Source organism: Rosa chinensis, chromosome 5 (genome assembly GCF_002994745.2).
Source record: "Rosa chinensis cultivar Old Blush chromosome 5, RchiOBHm-V2, whole genome shotgun sequence".
Lineage (NCBI taxonomy): Eukaryota > Viridiplantae > Streptophyta > Magnoliopsida > Rosales > Rosaceae > Rosa > Rosa chinensis.
Window position 1 is genome coordinate 12652841 of NC_037092.1, and position 21653 is coordinate 12674493.

At 38.4% G+C, this 21653-nt stretch overlaps 3 protein-coding genes across 7 annotated transcripts; 1 reads left to right on the top strand and 2 right to left on the bottom strand.

The window, feature by feature from the left end:
• Positions 1 to 7060: 7060 nt before the first annotated feature.
• On the top strand, positions 7061 to 12202 carry LOC112165993 (primase homolog protein). The gene is made up of 13 exons (XM_024302731.2): positions 7061 to 7434; positions 7515 to 7639; positions 7784 to 7839; positions 7932 to 7983; positions 8093 to 8200; positions 8762 to 8857; positions 9575 to 9655; positions 9771 to 9836; positions 9923 to 10036; positions 10945 to 10992; positions 11062 to 11147; positions 11619 to 11679; positions 11939 to 12202. The coding sequence occupies exons 1-13, from the start codon at positions 7275 to 7277 to the stop codon at positions 12029 to 12031; spliced, it is 1146 nt and encodes a 381-aa protein (XP_024158499.1). The 5' UTR covers positions 7061 to 7274; the 3' UTR covers positions 12032 to 12202.
• A 287-nt stretch (positions 12203 to 12489) lies between these two features.
• Positions 12490 to 13038, bottom strand: LOC112203184. The gene is made up of 2 exons (XM_024344184.1): positions 12832 to 13038; positions 12490 to 12741 (listed from the first exon to the last, which is right to left on the bottom strand). Exons 1-2 carry the CDS (start codon positions 13036 to 13038, stop codon positions 12490 to 12492), a joined length of 459 nt encoding a protein of 152 aa, XP_024199952.1.
• An 850-nt stretch (positions 13039 to 13888) lies between these two features.
• Positions 13889 to 18764, bottom strand: LOC112201464 (disease resistance protein RPM1). Of its 5 annotated transcripts, none has more exons than XM_024342339.2 (3): positions 18510 to 18764; positions 15609 to 18334; positions 13889 to 14454 (listed from the first exon to the last, which is right to left on the bottom strand). In XM_024342339.2, the coding sequence occupies exons 2-3, from the start codon at positions 18300 to 18302 to the stop codon at positions 14401 to 14403; spliced, it is 2748 nt and encodes a 915-aa protein (XP_024198107.1). In that variant the 5' UTR covers positions 18303 to 18334; positions 18510 to 18764; the 3' UTR covers positions 13889 to 14400. The 5 variants fall into 5 exon arrangements, with proteins under 5 accessions (XP_024198107.1, XP_024198105.1, XP_024198108.1 ...); XM_024342337.2 differs by having other exon boundaries at positions 15518 to 18334; XM_024342340.2 differs by lacking the exon at positions 13889 to 14454 and adding an exon at positions 14514 to 15384.
• Positions 18765 to 21653: the final 2889 nt, after the last annotated feature.

Here is a 21653-nt window from a genome sequence, read left to right on the forward strand (position 1 = left end):
GCCAAAATTTTCTCATAAAAATTACAATAAAAAGACACTATTGTTAAAGGAAAAACATATTGTGTGCCTTCGTCAAAGCGACTGACGGAGAGGGAATCAAGGAATCAGCGATTACCATCAATCAGCAAGGATTACAGATCAATCAGTATTTAATGTAATTGATATTTCCATTGTAATTCTATCCCTATATAAAGGAACTATGAAATGAAATGAGTAGACCAATTCCAATTTCAATTTTACTTTTACATGTTATCAGCACGACCGGGGTGCCCTAGGCGGTAATGCCAAAGCCTGTATGAGTCAGTGTCTCACATTTCATTATTGGTGACAGTATAGGATTCAATGATCCGAATCGTAGTGAGGTACAATCCACTAGATTGACTCATAAGCTTCTCTAAAAGGCGTTTCCTTCCACATTTATTAGAGGTAATATAAAGGTATTCAGTTCTATTCTCACAATGTGTTTTTATATGATAACTGTTGGCACGAATATCTTTGAAACTTAACAAGGTTCGATTAGCTCTTGGTGCATATAGAGCGTCTATGACATTAAATATATCTCATATTCTTTAGAGTATTTCTATTTTAGGTAGAATGATAATCTTTTCATTCAAATAATTTTTTTTTTCTGGATGTATTGCTTTACATCTTTATATTGCTATTTCGAACCATGTAAATATGTGTAGTAAATAAATTTGAATAAATTCAGTGCTTCAGAATAAAATTAGAAATTTATTAATAAGCCAACAATAATCAAATCAAGATCTTGTTCATAAATCTAATTTATCAACTCTTTCCTGTTTGACTGAAGGGTTCATGGGTGTCCTTTGCACCTTGTTTCCATGACCACTAGGGCCAGTAGCACTATCTCTGCGCCATACATTGGGAGGGCCTCCACGGCCCATACCACGGCCCCCACGTCTCTTGCCACATGGGTAGGGATCAGCACGTCCAAACCCCTATGCATTGGGGTTCTTTCCACCTTTCATTTTTCCATAATTAGCCTCGGGAAATTTCTTTGTCCCAGTGGGCCTGACATTGTTGTTCAAGAGAACCTCATTATGCCTCTCAGCCACTTACAGTAGGTTGATCAGCTTATTGAAGGTTGTGATTCTTATGTTGTCATACTCCAACCTACACTGGTTCGCTAGTATAAGTGCTGAAGTGGGAAGAGTGGAAAGAGTCTTCTGGATCATATCATCTTCTGTGAGTTTCTTTCCACAGAAATTTAGACGTGCCTTTAGGCGCAATATGTCCTTGTTGAAGTCATTGACCATTTTGTAGTCAAGCAAGCGGATTTCATTTCACTGAATGGTCAGTTCTGGGAGCAAGGTGTCATGAGTGTTCCTAAAACGTCCCTTAAGGGCATCCCATAGTTCTTTGGGTGTCTTTAACTGAAGGTACTCCCAGCGTAGGCTAGGAACAATATGTCACCTCAGAAACATTAAGGCATTTGCTTTTACCTTATAATTAGACGGTTCATCGTCTTTGGGGTCGGTAATGGTGGCAGTGTAGTATTTTGCTACAAAAGTAGTTTCTACATCGGAAACCCAACGGTAGTACTCAAGTCCTTCTGAGTCCAAAATGTCAAATTTCAGGTCGAGTTGGATCAGCCATCTACATAAACAAGAGGGAAGATATAAATTACACAGTCATACAGATATTCACGTAAATTATTTTCCAAAAATATGAATTAGATTTCAAAATGGTCACATTTTCCAAATATGAATTCGTATTTTCCAAAAATACGAATTAGATTCGTAATGGTCACATTTTTTCGATGCTACGTAAAAATGCTTTATCATGGTAATTATGTATTTATAATGCGCATGAATTTTCATTATCATGGCAAAACACAATTCTTTTTGTATAGCATTCTAAATAAGTTATAATCATAGAATAAAATAAAGAAAACATATTTGATTTCGAGAAAATAAAACAATTCTAGCGCACGCGCGTGTTGATGTAGGAGTGCGTAGCGATATTTTTGGGCTTGAGAAAAACTAGGCCGCTTGCTCTCTTTTCAGCAGTGGGCCTTGTTCTTTTTTTTCTTTTCTTTGTTTTCTGTTTTTTTTTCTCTGGGCCGGATCTTTTCTTTGGGCATTTTTTTCTCTAGGCCTCAGGGACTTTTTTTTTTTTGGGCTGGCTCTTTACTTCGGGCTGAGTCACTTTTTTTTTTTTTTCCTTCTTCGGGCCACCTCTTTTCTTTTCTAGGTCGGGTTACCCTCTTCTTTTTTTCTTGTTGGGCCGGGTCAACCCCCGTTTTTTTTTCTTCTTTTCCTTTCTTTTTTCTTTCTTTCTTTCTTCTTCTTTTCTCTGTTTCGCTGTTCCTTCTGGGCAGAGATGGTGCTATCGATTTGGAAGGGCAGCCGAGCGCTGGGATGCAGGTGCAGGGGCTGGAGGCCTGTGGGCTAGGCTGGGCTGTCGCACGTCGCTGGTGGGCAGGCTGCAATGAGCGGGTGAGCAGGGCAGAGGCTGGGCGAGGTGTGAGCTTATAGAGGCTGCGTTGGGCCAGTGGGTTGTGCCCGCAAAGGGAGGACGCGCAGGCGGGGCTGCGAGGGGATGTTGGGAGCCGGGGATCTATGTGGTTGTGTGGGCAGTAGTGCGGGCTATAGGGTTTGCCAGCAATGAGCTGCTGTGTGTGGGCACGAGGTGAGGATGTGCAAGTAGAAGGCTGGGAGGGGGCCGGTGGGGTTTGCCGGCAGAGAGAGAGAAATAATTTTTTTTTTCAAAGCTAGGGATTTTTCTTTTCTCTTGACTATTTGCTCTGAGCGTGCTGATAACGTGACATGATGATCCGTATTTAAAAGAACTCATATGGTCATCCCTTCTTTCGAGTGAAAAATAAAATGGGATGAAAATCCTTCACACTGTAAGGTGTAGGTCCTAGTACTGCTCAAATGCAGTGATTGCCTTCTGAAGTATCAGAAGCACTACCTCCCTCCCATTATGCCTCATTGATTATTTCAAAGGCACATCACTCGTTTTGCAAAGCCTGCTCTTTAGTAAAAACAGGATCGAGACCTTCCTATGTTAAAGATACAAAACAAAACATTCCATTCTTACAAAGGATACAAGGAGATATCTGTGGACCTATCCATCCAGAATGCGGACCATTCAAATACTTTATGGTTCTGATGGATGCTTCGACACGCTGGTTACATGTCGCTTTATTGTCCACAAGAAATGCTGCATTTGCAAAACTCCTAGCACAGGTTATACGTTTAAGGGCTCACCACCCTGATCACCATATCAAGTCTATAAGGCTCGATAGCGCTGGAGAGTTTACATCAAAAGCATTTGATGATTATTGCAAGTCTATCAGGATCGATGTAGAGCATCCTGTACCCCATGTGCATACACAAAATGGTCTTGCAAAAGCCACCATCAAAAGGCTACAGACGGTGGCCACCATCAAAAGGCTATAGACGGTGGCTAGGGCATTGGTTATGCACACCAACTTGCCTATATCTGCATGAGGTTATGCAATATTGTACGCAGCTTTACTTATTCATTTTAGACCCATAGCTAGCCAACCATTTTCTGTGTACCAGTTGGTAACTGGATATGAGCCTGACATTTCACACTTACGCATATTTGGTTACGCAGTATATGTGCCTATTGCGCCCCCACAACGCATCAAAATGGGTCCTCAAAGACGATTAAGTATTTATGTTAGATATAAATCCCCAACAATTATCCGCTATTTGGAACCTTTGACAGTCGATCTCTTTATCGCTACATTTGTGGATTGTCACTTTGATGAGACAGTCTTCTTGTCATTTGGGGGAGATAGGAAAAAGGATTTTCCAAGAGACTGACAGGAATTGTCGTGGTTTATCCCCACTCTGTCTCATTTTGATCCCCACACTTCACAAAGTGAAAGTGAAGTGAAAAGAATAATTGATCTTCAAAACGTAGCAGATTTGATGCCTAATGTGTTTACTGATATCGTAAAAGTGATGAGATCACATATACCGGCTGCAAATATGCCTGCAAGGTTATAAGTCCCCAACAAGGGGCACGGTGCCACAGATAGAGGCATTGCAAATACACTTAGTAGAGGTGTGGTTGAGGCCATGGCTCCTCAAAGGAAGATGGGGAGACCACTTGGTTCGATTGACACTCACCCAAGGAAGAAGAGGGCGAGTAAGGCACAAACCGATCCATTAATCATAAATGTAGAGAATCCCTCTCATGAGATTGTCTCTGATTACAGTTATGTCCATGAATCAATATTGGACGATGCTCCGATGTTTGAAATGATTCCAGAGAACAAAGAAATCTCAATGGATTATGAGAGTGCCTATGAGTTGATAGAAAGATCTTTCATACACATTGATGATGTATTTGCATACACTGTTGCTCAAGAAATCATAGAGCACGATGATATCGAACCACACTCTGTTGCAGAATGTCAACAAAGAGAAGATTGGCCTAAATAGAAAGAAGCAATCAGGGTAGAACTAGATTCTCTGGCAAAGAGACAAGTATTTGGTAAGGTAGTGCTAACCCCACCAAGTGTAAAGCCTGTAGGACATAAATGGTTTGTCAGAAAGCGTAATGAGAAGAATGAAGTCTTGAGGTACAAGGCTCGCCTTGTGGCGCAAGATTTCTCACAACGCCCTAGAATTGACTATGAGGAGACATACTCTCTCGTAATGGACGTTATAACGTTCCGCTACTTAGTTAGCTTGGTAGCTTCCGAAGGACTGGAAATGCAGTTCATGGATGTGGTTACTGCATATCTCTATGGGGATCTAGATTCAGAGATATATATGAAAGTGCCTGATGGCCTTACATTACCCAAGTCAAGTGACTCTAAACCACGGAGTGCATTTGAAATTAAATTGAAATGCTCACTTTACGTATTAAAACAATCTTGGCGGATGTGGTATACCTGTCTAAGTGACTACTTGATTAGAAAGGGATATAAGAACGATGAATTGTGCCCCTGCATATTCATAAAGAAAACAAGTTTCGGATTTGCAATTGTAACTATATATGTCGATGATATGAACATAATAGGTACTCTTGATGAAATAAGAGAAACCACGAGGTACTTGAAATCCAAATTTGAGATGAAAGATCTTAGGAAAACTTGATTCTGTCTAGGCCTTGAACTAGAACACTAAGTTTGTGGAATACTAATCCACCAGTCTGTGTATGTCCAAAAGATGCTCAGGCGGTTTAACATGGACAAAGCGCATCCTACTAGCACTCCTATGATCGGTCGAATTTTAGATGCAAGGAAAGATCCATTTCGTCTAAAGGAAGATACGAATATGTGTTGGGAGCTGAAATTCCTTATATAAGTGCAATAGACGCATTATTGTACTTCGCCCAATGTATTAGACCAGACATTGCATTCTGAGTGAACTTGTTAGCTAGATTTAGCTCAGCGCCAACGCAACGTCACTCGAATGGTATCAAGAACATTTTCCGATACCTAAAAGGAACTATTGACTTGGGATTGTTCTTTCCCTATATAGAGAGACAAGAGGGACCGTAGATGGAACTGCAATTCTTAAAGAAAATGTTGATGGCGAAAACGCCACTCACTACACTAAAATGCCAAATGATGTTTTGGTCGGTTTTGCTGATGCTGGGTACCTCCTTGACCCACATAAAGGTCGTTCCCAAACTGATTATGTATTTACCATTGGGAACACGACGATAGATTGGAGATCAACTAAGCAAACCCTTGTGACTACCTTCTCGAACCACTCAGAGATCATTGCTCTATATGAGGCGGCTCGTGAGTGTATATGGTTAAGAGCTATCATTACACATATTCGAGGGACTAGTGGTTTGAGTTCTACCACTGAATAGCCTACTTGCATTTATGAAGATAATGCAGCTTGCATCGAACAGATGAAGCTAGGATATATCAAGGGTAATAATACAAAACACATATTGCCAAAGTTTTTCTACAATCAGCAACAACAGACCCTCCTCAAGATTCAAGTGAATCAAGTAAGGTCTGAGGAGAATGTGGCAGATTTGTTTACCAAATCACTGCCTAAGGCCACATTTGAGAAACATGTGAAAAATATAGGAATGCGAAGACTTTCCAAGCTCCCTTGGTTAATGTAAAGATCAGGAGGAGGTGTAAACGTCAGAGGGAGTCTAACACACACATGTCATCCTCAAATGTAAAAGGTGCGTTGTGCTATTTTCCTTCGACCAAGGTGTATTTTTTGTCCCATAGGGTTTTATTGTTACCTGGCAATGTTTTTAGTGAGGCAACAACACATGCACCATTTCGTCTTTGACTTGGCACAAGGGGGAGTGTTAAAGGAAAAACATATTGTGTGCCTTCGTCAAAACGACTGACGGAGAGGGAATCAAGGAATCAGCGATTACTATCAATCAGTAAGGATTACAGATCAATCAGTATTTAATGTAATTGATATTTCCGTTGTAATTATATCCCTATATAAATGGACTATGAAATGAAATGAGTAGACCAATTACAATCTCAATTTTACTTTTACAACACTTATACTGATAAATAATTCATCGAGCAAAACCTCTTATAAAAGAATAAAAAAAGCAATGACTCACTTTTGTGGACGAAGTACCCATCGGCAAAATACTTATTTATCTACTTGTGAAACTTCTTTGCATAAAACGTTTGATCGCTTAAAGCCTAAAGCATCTAAAGCATATTGTGCGACTTAAGTCTCGGTAAAAGTTCTCTTTTGCTAATTTTTCTTTTCTTTCCTATTTAGATAATTACATTTAAAAAAAAAAAAACCCCCAATTAATGTATTTCTTTTCTCGCTGTATGCAAGCTATTTTTCTTTGATCGAAAATAGTCTCATAGTCTCCCTCTTTAATGGACTTCTGCGTCAAAACTCAAAAGACTTCATGGATTCAGGCACAATAGTTAACAGTAGTGATCGTTGCTACTATGTCACTAATCTTTATAGTCTAGTTTTGTAATCAAATCTAATTTCTTATGTTCACTGAATTTTTATTTTTATGTTTTGTAAAAGATAGAGCTGGCTTGACTCTGCAACTTTTGGATAAAAACCCAACTCCTACTAACCAGAAGTGTCCAAATTTTTTCTGAATAAATTCTCTTCCTTCTTATGGCAAACGAAAAAGATAAAAGATTTTAAAAAAAATCTCATCTGGTACACACATGGGGATAGAAACGCTTTGTTTCTTGCAGCTTGAAGCTGGAACCCATAAACCTCCAAAACCCATAACCAGAAACCAATTCTCTTCATTGTTTCAAGAGAAAGAAACAAACCCAGAACCCAACAATGCTCACCAATCTCTCAAGTATCTGCCTTTATCGTCCTCTCCGAACTGCACTCTTCTTCTCCACCCACAACTTGCTAAGCAGTCCCATATCATCCAATACTTCACTCCATATTTGGTCTTGCTCTTCCTCTAGTTCCACCCAAGTCCAAATTGCACCAGGTTCACTTTTGCCCCGGTCACAGCCTCATCTAATGCCTTTTTGTTCCAATATATGACCTGGGCTGTTGTTGTTTTTGAAGCTAATGTGGAGCAGAGCATTGGTGTGCCTAAAGTTGATGTCTTGAAGCAGAAATTGGAGCTTCTTGGGATTATCTGTGATAGTTCTTGTGTGCCTGGACACTATAGTAATCTACTGTGTCCCAAGGTATTGTCTTTTAAGACTCAAGTATGATTATGTTATGTATTTGGATTAGTATTCTGTAATACTGTTAGAAATAATTATGTTGGTTCCATATGGATATTCATACATAATGGCATTTAAATATTTTCCATGGTTTCGCTTCAACAGTGCAATGGTGGGCGGTCACTGGAGAGGAGCTTGTCTCTTTACATTGTCCAAAAAGGGTATAATGGCGATTCTTCTAGCCTTTTTATATCTGATACTATGTAATTCCAACAAGTGGGTTGTAATTGGTTTTGTGATTCTAATGTCGTAGGGATCTAGCAAGGTGGAGATGTTTTCGAACTGATTGTAATTGGGCTGACAAGGTAACACAATATGACTATGTACTTGTGTTTTTATATACCAACCATTTCAAGAATTTAGTAGTCATGACACAGGAGACAAGGTGCTTATACTGACTTACCAATGTTTTAGGTGTTTTTAGAAGGCAAGGCAGGACACAATGAGGTGAAGAAGAAAGAATTCCAGCCATTTAGGCAAATGACAGAGGAAGGCCTCAGGCTAGTACCAATAGGAGAAAAGGTAATTGAACTGACCTAACAATTTGTGTTGATGCGTGTTCATGCTGGCATTTGGAAGATGCATAATTCAATTTGCCTGTTCTGATTTCTTCTGTTCAGATATATATAAGAGTTATTCTGAAGGCTAGTCCTTTTCTGTCATACAATAGTGATTTTGTCGGACTTTTGTGATTAACGAATTAAGGGTTTCATTTGGATAAGACATGTCTAGAGTTTTTAGAATTTTATGCAGTTTGGTCAGCAGACATAGCACAGTATTGTCTTCATCATTGGGTTTCTATGGTTTCCTGCTGTAAACATATGCCTAAACATGGAGTACCATATGATTTTAATTACTTCAAAGACATGCAATGATTCAATGTCCTTGTGTCTAGACAATTGAAGAATTGTCTCAGTCCTAAAGTTTGAGTTGATACACTTTGTGTCCAAATAACAGTTTATAATCTTTTATTTACTTTTCCTCAACAAGTTCTCTCTGCTTCTGTATCTTGCTCAAATTCCATATTTGTATTATCTTTGACATGTTATTTTCTAAGATAAATAAACTCTTTCTTTATTTCAGGTAACGGCTTATTTCAATGAGAGGAAGATATCTGAGGAAACTCTGCGGAGAAATGCTGTAATGCAACTCTCTAATGATGTGCAACGCTCTAAGGAGGTACCCTGAACTTATCAATTGCTGGAATTACTATATCACTTTTGATGAGCGACTCTGAATAAGAAACTCTGTTAAATTATTTACCAAGATTTTTGCACATGGGAGCATCAATGAAACTATTTGTCCATGCAACCCTGGATAGTTATATATTTTTTTAGGTTGTCAGAAACTTTTCCCTGATGTCTTTCACTTCATGGTGTTCAGTCATTGATTTTTTGAATCAACTACTAGTTAGCAACTTACCATGTTCTTGCCAAGCTTGGCATTTCCTTCCAAGAGAAACCAATTCCCATAAAACCACCCTGATTCAGGGACATTGGCAAAAGATTGTTAAGTCCACTTCTCTAACCAGTATATATTCTTGGCCATCAGTTAATTAAGATTTTTTCTTCGAACAAAATAATAATCTAAAGATTCTAAATTGCACCCACTTAGAACTCTTCTCTTAATTTGTTTTGTTTGTAGCACAAATCATATAATCTATATTTGGGATACAGAGAAAAGATCTGATTTTTTTTAAATTTCTCTGAGGGAATAAGAGAATATGGTTTCGTTATCCATGGTTTTATTATTATTATCAACAGACTAACCCTATTCATTGTTGGAAGCTTTTATATTTTCCAATTCACACACTAACCATGCATCACACATATTTACTTCAGCTTTCAAGAACTTCATCATTGAGAGGTTGATCTTAAAACTGCTGAAATTTTGCAGGATGTCATTGCATTTACTTATAGACACAAAGGACTAATTGTTGGTTGCAAGTACCGGACCCTAGAAAAAAGATTTTGGACGGTAAAAGCGCCTAAATTTTCCTGGAATTTTGGATTATAGAATATATTGCTATGAACTGAGTGAAATATAAATGCCTTCTAATTGGAAATGTTCAATTTCGGTTATTGATATTCAGGAGAGGGGTTCAGAGAAGATATTATATGGAATTGATGATATAAATGATGCAGCTGAAATTATCATTGTGAGTTCAGTTTCCCCTTATTTGTGCTGGTTTTCTTCTCTCTCCCCCTCCCCACCTTACTTCTGTGATTCATATGCTGTTCATAGGTTGAAGGTGAAATAGATAAGCTTTCTATGGAGGAAGCTGGATTCTGCAATTGTGTGAGTGCTCCTGGGGGTGGAGCAGGAAAGAATTCTCCTACATTGCCATCTATGGAAAAGGTGTGGGATAACTACTCTAGAGCCTGCTGTTAGTAGGCTAGAGATTTTTTTTTTTTTCCTTTGGTTATTTCAAGTGGGGAATTTAACATGGTAGATGGAACTGCTTTCTACCTGTAACAAGTGAATGACATATCCCAAGTGAATGAACTGCTGAACAACTAGGACTTTGATAATAAACTGTGTTTCTATGTTGAATCTGTAGAAAAGAAAAAAAAAATGTGGACGATTTCTTTCCTCACCAAGCAGTTGAATAGGTTTATACATAGATAGATGCATAGACTACTTGCATGTGCATGACCTGCTATGGCATTCACGAGGTGTTCATATTTTCTTGAATTGGAATACCATATGGGACCGGATGTACTTGGTTTTCAATTTTGTGCCATCAATTTCATCAAAAGCAGTTTAGATTTCAATTGTGAAAGTCAGACTTCGGCAATAATGCAATGCAAGTATGCGACATACTAACAAAGGACTCATAATTTATTAGCTTCTGATTGTATACATATTTGCCTTATATTAAATATCTTATACAACAATCAGATTGTAATATGTGCTTGCACTGAGTCTGTTTCCACTTTTGCAATGTTTTTAGGATCTTAACATGTAATCTGAGGATTAAGTTGGCAATTGGAATGATTCTGGTGTGGCATGATTGCAATCTCTGTTTTGTAATTAAAGCTACTAATTAAGAACAGCATAGTTTACACGATAGTTTTTCAATTTAGGTTGTGTAGTGCAAGTCACTTGTAAACTTTCTTATGATCAGGGAAAGAAAGAAATTAACAGTTATCACCCTCTTTTTCCTTATACAAGCTTTGCTTTTCATAATGGGTTTTGTAACATTCTTTCAAATGTCACATGCTTATTTACATATTCCTCACTTCATGCATATTTTCCGGAATTAGGACACTACATTTCAGTACCTGTGGAATTGCAAACAGAAGTTGGATAAGGTATGTAAACTGTTATATGCCATTCAAGTAAAATTCCTATGAACTGTTGTTTTACACGCTACCTGTTAGGTTTCTCGGATTATCCTGGCAACCGACAATGATGCAACAGGCCAAGCTTTGGCCAGAGCACTAGCACGCCGCCTCGGGACAAACAGGTTAAGCAGCTTTCTGTAATGTGTTGTATTTGACAAATCCATCAATCTGAATGCACACCAATATTTTTGTATGCAACCTCTTAGAATGGTTTTTATTTTCATTTTAAATTATTGATTGGAACTCAAAACTTCCATGGGACCGAACTGAAAATGTGTGAAGTACATGTTGTTTGGTGATCAGATCAGAACAATTACTATTCGCTCTTGCTTACTGTAATAGTGCTGCGGAATGCGAGTTTCTAGACCACTCGATTAATTGTTAAAATTCATGACATCCACTGAACGCAAACAATTTTCTAAACTCGGTTTCTTGATGTTCATTTCTGCACAGCCACATCATTGTAGATGTGCTTGAAGAAATGCTTACTCTGGTATTCCTTGAAATAAATAGCAAAGGGGAATATGCTGTATTAAACATGCATGATATACATATGCATCCACTTATTTCTTTTTACTTTCCTTGGCTGTCAGATGTTGGCAAGTAAGCTGGCCAAAGAAAGATGAATTCAGCTGTTTCAAAGATGCTAATGAGGTTTGCTGCTTCCACTTTTTTCTTGTACTCTTACTACTGTTGCTTTTCATCTCAAAATATGTCATGATTTCTTTGCAGTTCGCTAAATGTGGTTTCTTGTTAAGTCCTTGTGTGTTCACAAGGAAGAAGAATTTGTTTAGTGTTACCAAGTATAATGTTTTTTTATTTGCTTTCACAATCTGGAAAAGCAATGATTTTCTAAGGATCCTTGGCATGCCTTGGGAGGACATTTTACATAATGTTTGGATTACTGCTGCAGGTTCTCAAATATATGGGACCTGATGCTTTGAGAAAGGTCATTGAAAGTGTAGAACCGTATCAGCTATGCATCTCAGAGACTGAGACAAAGTAGTATAAAGTTCAGACTTTAGATCAAGTATATGCACAGATAGAAACACTGGCTCGCAGCACACAAAGTGAACTTGAAGGCTGTAAAGTTTTTCCTAGATTTAACTTGTGATTCATTGCAACAGGGGTTCCCTTTGGTTTAATTGAATAGAAGGATAGAAAAGGTTAACAATCATTGCTTAGTTTGTATACGACGGAACATGCTACACAAAATTTACCAGATTCTGGGAAATAGGGTAAAGTTGTGGAACTCGAGAACTCTTAGCCCTGGAAATTGGAATTAAGCCTCATTTTGGATTTGCTTAGTTAGCGAATCTAGGTGAAAAACCCTACCAATCAATAATGGGATTACTTGGGTCCAAATCAGGTTGAACCTAACCTGTCACATTCTCTCATCTTTTCTATCTCAATAGTATTCTCTTAGAACTATTGGTTTTCTAAATCACCCTTTAAAGACAATATTCAAATCAAAATGTCACGCACATCATTAAACTTCAGCTTCTTTGTAGTCTCGAATCCACTACAAATCGAGTTTACGGTCACATCCCAATCCGAAGGCATGGAAGTCAACAACACTAAAGCTTTGATGTGTTCGTCGAATTTAACATCCACCGATGCTAGTTGCTCGATAATATCACCAACTATCCCAACTTGCTGGCGAACAGATATACCCTTACCCATCTTCAAAGTGAACAGCCGCCTCATCAAGTACAACTGTTGAACAACATTTGGCTTCTCATACATGTTGGACAAACTATCAATCATCCCTTTCAACGTAGTCTCCTTGATAACAAATCACCGTACATCATTTGAAAGCGATAGTCGAACAGCTCCAAGGGCCATCTTATCCATCTCGACAAATTCTTCCTTCTTCATATCTTTTGGGAGCTTGCCCTCTAAAGTCTTAGCAAGCTTCTTTATATTCAAGTAGTCCTCGATCTGTGACCTCCACAGGCTAAAGTCATTACCGTCGAACTTATCGACCCTCTTCTCAACGTCTTCTATGCTCATTGTTTCCACTTTAGAGCCTAAGCTTTGATACCACTTTGTTAGGAATTCGACCTAGAATTCCTCTTGTGGAAGCAGACAAGTGCAAAACAATATAGCTAAACGATCAAGAAAACAAAACACGAACTTGTTAACCAGGTTCAGCAAAGAACTTTGCCTACGTCCCCGGGCTGCTTGGGTTTCACTATAGAAGAAGAATACAAGAATCTCTCACAAGAAGTTCTCACCAACTCTTAAGACCTCACTTGCTCTCTCTGTTTAATGCTTCAAAGACTTGATCTACTACTACAACCTATGCCCCTATTTATAGATATCTAACCATACCCTATAAGACATTGGAAACATATTCCCAATAGACATAGAAACCATTACCAAGTAGGATTATGTAAGCAGGTAGGAAACAATCAAAACTTCTCTTTAATCAAGGATTAACAAATCCTTATCCTATGTGGAATCGGATCCACACACCCAACAGATTTGGTTCAAATTTGGTTTACTATGGTGGTCGATCTGCTGACGAGCGATCATTTACACGTGGCCGGTACTTTTTGGACATGGTGTTGAAGAGGACGCAATCCTTTTGCTATTGACTACGAGGTATTATTGGGACATTCGGGATTATCTGTTCGAAGTAGCCTTGGAAGGAGGTGTATTGTGGTTAGAGCTTGGGCCCATTGGCCTGATGGTATCTGTAACCGCGGTTTCGGTTTATGCCCCACCCCCCAAATGTTTGCCTTTCAATTGATTGAATGAACTTTCTATCTTTCCCCCAAAAAAAAAAAAAAAAAAGACAATGTATTCAAATCGAATTTGAGATTGTAGGTATTCAATATATTGTATCAAGCAAAGGAACTCGAATAAAATTTACTTTGATAAGAAGGTAGGAGTGTGAAGGATCAAATCTCAACTCTTAAGTAATCCTAATTTAATTAATTGGGAAGTCGTGACATGATAGGAAGTAGGGACAATATTGTTGATTAACTGAGATGTTAATGCTCATTGTCTGTGTTTGCGGAGCGATTTCTGTGCATGATGAAGCAGATGGACAGCCCGATGATGCAATGTTGCTCTTATTGAGGGAGATGAGGTCAAGGTTGCATAATATGCTAATGCTGGTTCATATTAATGCTAGTCCAGGAGGAGTGCAGATGTTTGCTATCACCTGAACCACTTCAGAGGGAGGATTTTGTAAAGTGTAATGCAATGTGGGATAATGGCCAGAGATCTCCTGAAGGATGAACAGGTCCAAACATCCAAACGAATCCGGTACTGCTTGACGAGGTGAATCAAATGCTAACCATCGGGATGAAGGTAGAATATGATGCTATGTTAGCTTTGGGGTCATCCTTCTTGTATGACATCTATTCAGAAATGGATTGGCAATGAGCTATCGTCTTTGGAAGAAGGTCTCAACAATCGCTGCATACCAGAGAAAAAACAATAAGGTAAATCTCTGAAAACATTGCATATATTTTTTTTTTGAAAGAAGGCAGTAGCCAATATATTGATCAAAAGCCCTTACATACCCTTCCGCTGCCATCTATAGACAGACAAGAAGATGTGTTAGTACCCACAGTGGTACATAGAACTAGGTCACTCACTCGACATTAAATACAGTGAAATAACATGAATATTCCATCAGTACTACTCCGGAAGATTCGCTAGAGGCACAAAAGTGCGTAGCTCCCTAAAACAATTAGGGACTTATTGAAAGTAATAAAATTACTATCCTAGAGTTGGGCTTAGGGCTAAAAAAACCCGGCATAAATAGAAGGCCCAATAGCCCCAAAGAGAAAAGGCCCAATCCATGGCCCAGCAATACTGGAATGATCCAAGCCCAAAAACGTCATCACGCCCTCACATCAGGAGATGACATCGCCGCACGACCTCGCTGCCACCGTGCCATGACCCGTACCACCACATCCCATGCTGCCTCAGCCTCCGCGACTCGTACCACCGTGTTGCCATGGTACCACGCCACCTCGACCTAAGCAAACCGGTCCGCACCACTACGAACAAACGACGATGCAACGCACGAGATCAAAGCCTCCTCGAGCCAAACGTCTAACGACGGTCCTGGAAACCCACGACGAAGCACCAATACCCACTGTGATTCAGAGACGACGCCAAGAGACTCCACCAAAACCAGCATACCGCAACCACAAGCGGAAACCTCTCTCCCATGAAAGCTCCTGGGCAAATAGCATCAATATCCCGTCCGACAGCAGACCACGGCACGTCGGCGAGGCCAGAGGCTTGCGAAGATGTCCGGGTGCCACCGGACAGGACTGATCTGCAAGTACACGTACGCCGCCGGCCTTAAGAGTTTTCTCACGCTAGAGAGAAAACCTAGGGTATTTTTTTTTGGGAGAGAAAACATTGCATGTATTATGTGGCTGAGTAACGCATTTAGTTTTTCATAGATTCTTGTATAATATGAGAAAAGGTTCTATGTATCAAGTATATATAAGAAACCAATTACCTTGGAGGAGAAAGACATACTAGGCCAAGTTTTCGGAGACCCACTTGGAAGATTGTTCAAAAACATGTATGATCTCAGGGATGTGTTGTACCTTAAAGTGATCAGCACTTCCTCGCTGTATGGGCTGTATAACTTCCATAGGAACATCCGCCAAGCCCAAAGATTGTAGATTAGAAAGATATTCAAGGCCCAGTGGCACTGTCTTCAAATCCTTGCAGCTATCAACCCATAAGTACTGGAGATTGGGCATCACACCTTTTTCTATAGTTATCTTTTTCAACAACGCAAAATTTACCAAGCGCAATCTCATAAGCTTTACAAAACCCCTGCCAAAACACAACTCTTTCCCAACATATGCATTAGTAAGAAAAAGTTGCGTCAGATTGGGAAGTACTTCAATGTAAGGAAGTAAATCCTCTTCAAGTCTAGACCAATGCAGACTCAAAGCTGTGAGGCTCTGCAGTGAAGAAAACCAAGGTATTACATTTTGCAGTCTGCCAATCAAAGAAAGCTGTTGAAGGTGCGGAAGAGGTGAACATTGTGCTTTCACCGGAAGAATTTCCTCTTCATTACTTGCTATTAATTGCAGACCTTGAAGCAGAGTCATCTTCTTAATTGAGGCCCAAAGGTCAATCTCATCTCTTTCTTTCACATTCGATATGGCGATGTTCTTAAGTTGAGTCATGTTGCCAACAAGTCTAACAATGTTCCCCTCTGATTCAATACACCCTAAATATTGTAATTGCTGCAACTTACAAATATTTGATGGTGCTCTTGTCCCACTTATCATATTGAATTGTCCCATAAATAACTCTAACTTATTAAGACGATACATAGTTAGATAGCGCAAGTTAAGCAACTTTGCAATTCCTTGTGGAAGTAATTCTATCTTAGTACGGTCCATCTTGAGAAATTGAAGGTTGCGGAGACGTCCTATGGACTCTGGAAGTTCCTTTATTAAAGAACCCTTCAAATTTAAGTATCTCAAGTTGAACAAGTAAACAACTGCATCCGGCAGTTTATCAATTTGGACATCCTCCAAGTCTAGAGTCCTCAACAACTTAAATTGAGAAACCAGTGCATTTGAGAAAGACAATGAGGACATGTCAGTTGCAAAGACAAGAAGAGAACGAATCTTTGACATACCTGGCCATGATTTAATTTCTCCATTACTCGTTCTGTGAATTGACAGGCGACGAGTTGAGATATCTTCAATTACTTCTCTCCCGTCATATACATGACCAAACTTTTCTTTTTCAGATGTCGACAGAGCAAGCTCTCGCATAAGATCATGCATCTTAACTTCTTTTGGCCTTCCTGTTTCATTTCTCTCAACAACTTGTAACATGTTGTGGAAGCAGAGTCCCCAAAGATAGCCATCTGCAACTTCTTCGGGCGTGACCCCTTTCACATGTTCAACGAATCCTTCAGCTATCCACAATCTGATGAGCCTTTTTCTCTTAATTACAAAATCTTCTGGGAAAAGAGAGCAATAGAGGAAGCAATGTTTCAATTGGGATGGCAAATTATCGAAACTCAGCAACAAGATGTTTTTCACAGGGTCTAGCGATGAATTATTAGCTAGATGCCAGTTCAAGCTGTTGCAGACTTGTTGCCATTGATCCAACGACTTCTTAGAAGACATAAGACCACCTAAAGCCACAATAGCCAGAGGAAGGCCTTCACACTTGTCCACAAGTTGGAAAGCTAATGACTTCAGCTCAGTTGGACAAGTTCTGTGTTGATAAGTTAAGAATGCTTTCTTGCTGAAGAGCTCCCAAGCCTCATTCTTTTGCAGGGGCTGAATATGGTGAACATAGCTTTCAACTCCAAAAGAGTTGGATGCTACTTCTTCATTACGAGTGGTGAGAACGATTCGACTTCCACGTTGTCTATCTTGAAGTGATACCTTTATTTCTCTCCAAACTCTTATCTCCCACACGTCATCTAGAACAACTAGGTACTTTTTAGACCCCAAGTAGTCCGTCAGTATCTCTATCAATTCTCTACTGCTCATGGCATTCAAATTTGCAGGGAAATCTTCCTTCCTTGATTTGTAGAGTTCTATGATCAAGCTTCGAAACAAGTCGACCATAGCATAAGTTTGGGAAACAGTAATCCACGCAGAACATTCGAAATGTCTCTTTACCCTTTCGTGGGAGAAGGTCTTGGCAATTAGAGTTGTCTTTCCGGAACCTCCCATCCCAACGACAGATATAACAGTTTGGTGTTGCTCTTCATCCATGAGCCATCCCATTAATATTTGCTTCTTGCCTTCAATCCCAACCAGTTCGTCTTCCATAATGAAAAAAGAAGAGTCCGCTTGGTTCTGCACACATTTGTGGATATCTTCAGATGCAATTGCTCCTCCTAAAAGACCAACACCGTACCTTTGATTCCTCTCTGGAATGGTTTTGATCATATCCGTAATTTTCTGCAACTTCTTTGCAGTTTTACGCCTGAACCAAAGATTACTCGGACCACAGATGGTTTTGTTTAGCCCCCTTGAAATTTGACCCCCACTTTGCTTCTCATACGTTTGATACATGAATTCATCAATGGTATCTTCAACATCATGGGCCAAGTCTCTGATTCTTGCAACCCACAATTTCTCTCCTTCAGTTTTTGCTTTGTTGGCTTCCGCATCCACTAGGAAAGCTTTCATGCTTAGAAACTCCTCCTTAATCTTTTCAACTTGATCACGAACACCTGCTATGGCTGTTCCTTCGTTCTCAAGAATTGTCACAAGTTTTCCAATTAAGAGGTCCGCAGCAGATAAGGCCATGGTAACCTTCTGTCAGTATACTTTCGATCACTCTGTAAAGAAGAGAGAGGGTTTAACAACAAATATATAGTAATGGTAGGCCGTAGGTGTAGAACACAAAACTAAGCAAGTAAATAGTAATGGTAACAAGTATTTGCAAAAACACAAAACTATTATTGAAATAAATTGGCTTGCTTTTTAAAGAATGATAGGTGTAGAACTACGTACCGGATCGATCCTGCAGATGAGATGTGAAATCTCACAGAAGAACTGCAGCGATCTGTCTCAATTCAATCAAGAACTGGATAGAATAGCTACGATTGATCTCTCTCTCTCTCTCTCAAACAACTCATGAAGAAGACTCAACTCTCTCTCTCTCTCTCTCAAACAACTCAACAAGAAGACTTAACTCTCTCTCTCTCTCTCTCAAACAACTCAAGAAGAAGACTTAAGGCACAGCTTTTGCTAAAACGTACTGCTATGATTCATATGTAATTTAGAGAAAGCATACTGAACCTGCTCCCACCTTTGTTGAAAACATACCCTTGACCAAGACTTTTGGCGCGTAACTAATTCATGACGCTGGAGGACGCCATATATTAGGTGGAGTACTTTGGAAGTTTGGCATTTCATATTACTATTTTACCGAAGACTATTCAATATTCTCTTTTGCTACCCAACCATGAGCAGTGCATACAATCAATTAAACGTTTTATGATCCCGCTATTTTTCAGGAAACAATCAAACCAAAGATTTTATTTGTGATCGTGAAGACTTTCAAGTTCAGGATCCTTCATTTTATCACACTTCATTTGATTGGGATGGATAATTGTTCTATATAATTATCAGTGACATGTTTTGCAGCAGTGGACAGATAATTCTTCTATATATATAACTATAAAAGGCATCTACAAGTGTGTTTTGACATTGTCCTTTCAAGTTTCACCAAGGTACATTCCGTCACCCATAACTCACCTTGCTCTCTAATGTCATTATTTCCCTATATATTTCTTGCCTGGTGACATCTTAGGAGATCAAAATTATAGGCTGCAACCCAAGTATGTAGCCACAGAGGCAGCAACAAGCAAGCTAGTCTGCATTGGTATCACTAGTGGTTCAATTATGCAAAAATGTGATCCGGGGGCGGCGGCAGCGGGAGTATTGGAGTGTTATACTTCTCTAAATAATTATGTATAAAAATTTGATCCAAAGAAATAAACCGAGTAAGGATGATATCATTAATAACAAGAGGTGTCAACGAGCCTAGTCAAGACGAGTATTAGGTATTAATAAATGAGAAATTTTTAGGTGCTACCGTCAAACCAGCTAGGATTGCCAGTTGGTCTGACCCAGTAATGTTTTGACACGTGGACTCAATAAATATTTAATTAACTTATAATATTTGTAGAAAGACAGTTTTAGACTCTCTCTCTCTTTGCTTTGTTCATCGTCATCTTCCAACTTCCAGATCTTTATTCCCTTTTCAAAACCAGGTACACCAGGTTGCGATCAATATCTAGTTCTCCTCAAAATCATCTTAAAACAGTCATACATTTAGCAATGGCTATTGTGACCAACAGCACCGAAATCTATTCTTTATGGGATTCGTACCAATACATCGCATGAGATCGATGATAAATTGTCAAATATAACTCCAGAAGTTGGTCCAATATAGAAATTAACAATAGGGATATACGAGTGTTGATTGGTATTTGATAAACAAACAATAATCCAATCAATAAGATTTAAATTCATTCACCTGTAGATGCAGAGTTTCTCCAAATCTAGTTTAATTATATTGTTTAAAGCCTTAACTGCAAAGTTGTGCCTCCAATTCCAATTGGTCAAAGAACCAGATTCCAATTGCTTCCACCAAATTTGCAAAAGAAACCTCAATTAATGGATAAGCAAGATGAGGATATGCATCACAATAGCCATTGACAGAAAACCTAGATCGATGATAACGAAGACCCAAAAGGGTCCTTTCACAAAAGAACTGAAAAACTGACTTTTATATGTGTTATGCAAAAGTCCACGTGTCAAAACATTACTGGGGCGTCAGACTAGCTGGTTTGACGGTAGCACCTAAAAATTTCTCAATAATTGGTTTGCTTTTGGTCAAGTTTAATTAGTGATGTTTGATCTTGGCTTAATTTGTTTCCTTGATGACCTTGAGCTTAAAATTGGCTGGATTTATTAAAATCTTATTTTAAAGTTTTCCCAACTTTGAGTTCATTATAATCTCTAGGTGCTTAACTTCAACTAAAATTCAATATGCTTGTAGTGACAAAATAGTTTTCTTTTAAAAATTTTACAAAATAATATTTTTTTAATATTTTAAAAGTAATTAAAGAAGATTTTGGTTAATAAAAAGTCAAAAAATCACTAATGGTTATTGAGTTTGACCTGTTCAACACTTAACTAACTGATATTTCAAAAATATGATTTAACTCGCTCACATTCAACATTGTCTAACACTTAACCCTCTATTGTTAAAGCTCCAGTTAGAAACAGTTAAAATTGATGGTATTTTTTCAAAATACATTTCTAACTTTTTTTTTTTGAGGCAAAAAATCACAAATAGTCACTGAGTTATGACTCATTTAACACTTAACTCACTGTATTTTCAACAATATCACTTAATTCACTCACTTTTACATCTATCTTTCACTTAACTCACTGCCGTTAATTCTACAGTTAGAAACCGTTAAAATTGAGAGTATATTTGTCAAAACGCTTAAAAATACATTTTTAACTTTAAAAAAAAATTAAATTTATTAGATTTTTTTTTCATTTTTTTAATTTCTAATAAAAAAAGGATTTTAATTTAAATATAATTTGAAAAAAATTATTTGTCATTTTTTTAAGAATTTTTTTTAAGTCAGAAATGCATTTTTTCAGTGTTAAGACAAATATACCCTCAATTTTAATGGGTTTTAACGGTAGAATTAACGGCAATGAGTTAAGTGAAAGATGAATGTAAAAGTGAGTGAGTTAAGTGATATTGTTGAAAATACAGTGAGTTGAGTGTCGAATGGGTCATAACTCAATGACCATTTGTGACATTTTCCATTTTTTTATCGAATACACTTCGGACTTAAAAAAAAAAAAACTAAAGTTATTAGATTTTTTTAAAACTTTTTTAAAATTTCTAAAAAGGTGCAGCTATTGTTACTCTACTAACTACTTTTCATCCTATATTCTATTCTCACCCTACATATATTTTAGGGAAAATCATCCGTACAGTACCTGACCTTTGCCCCATTCTAAACTTCAGTACCTCACGTTCAGAAAATATCAGAACGGTACCTGAGGTTTCGACCCCGACCGAAGATCGGTACCTAGTGCCGTTAGTTCCGTTACAAAAACTAA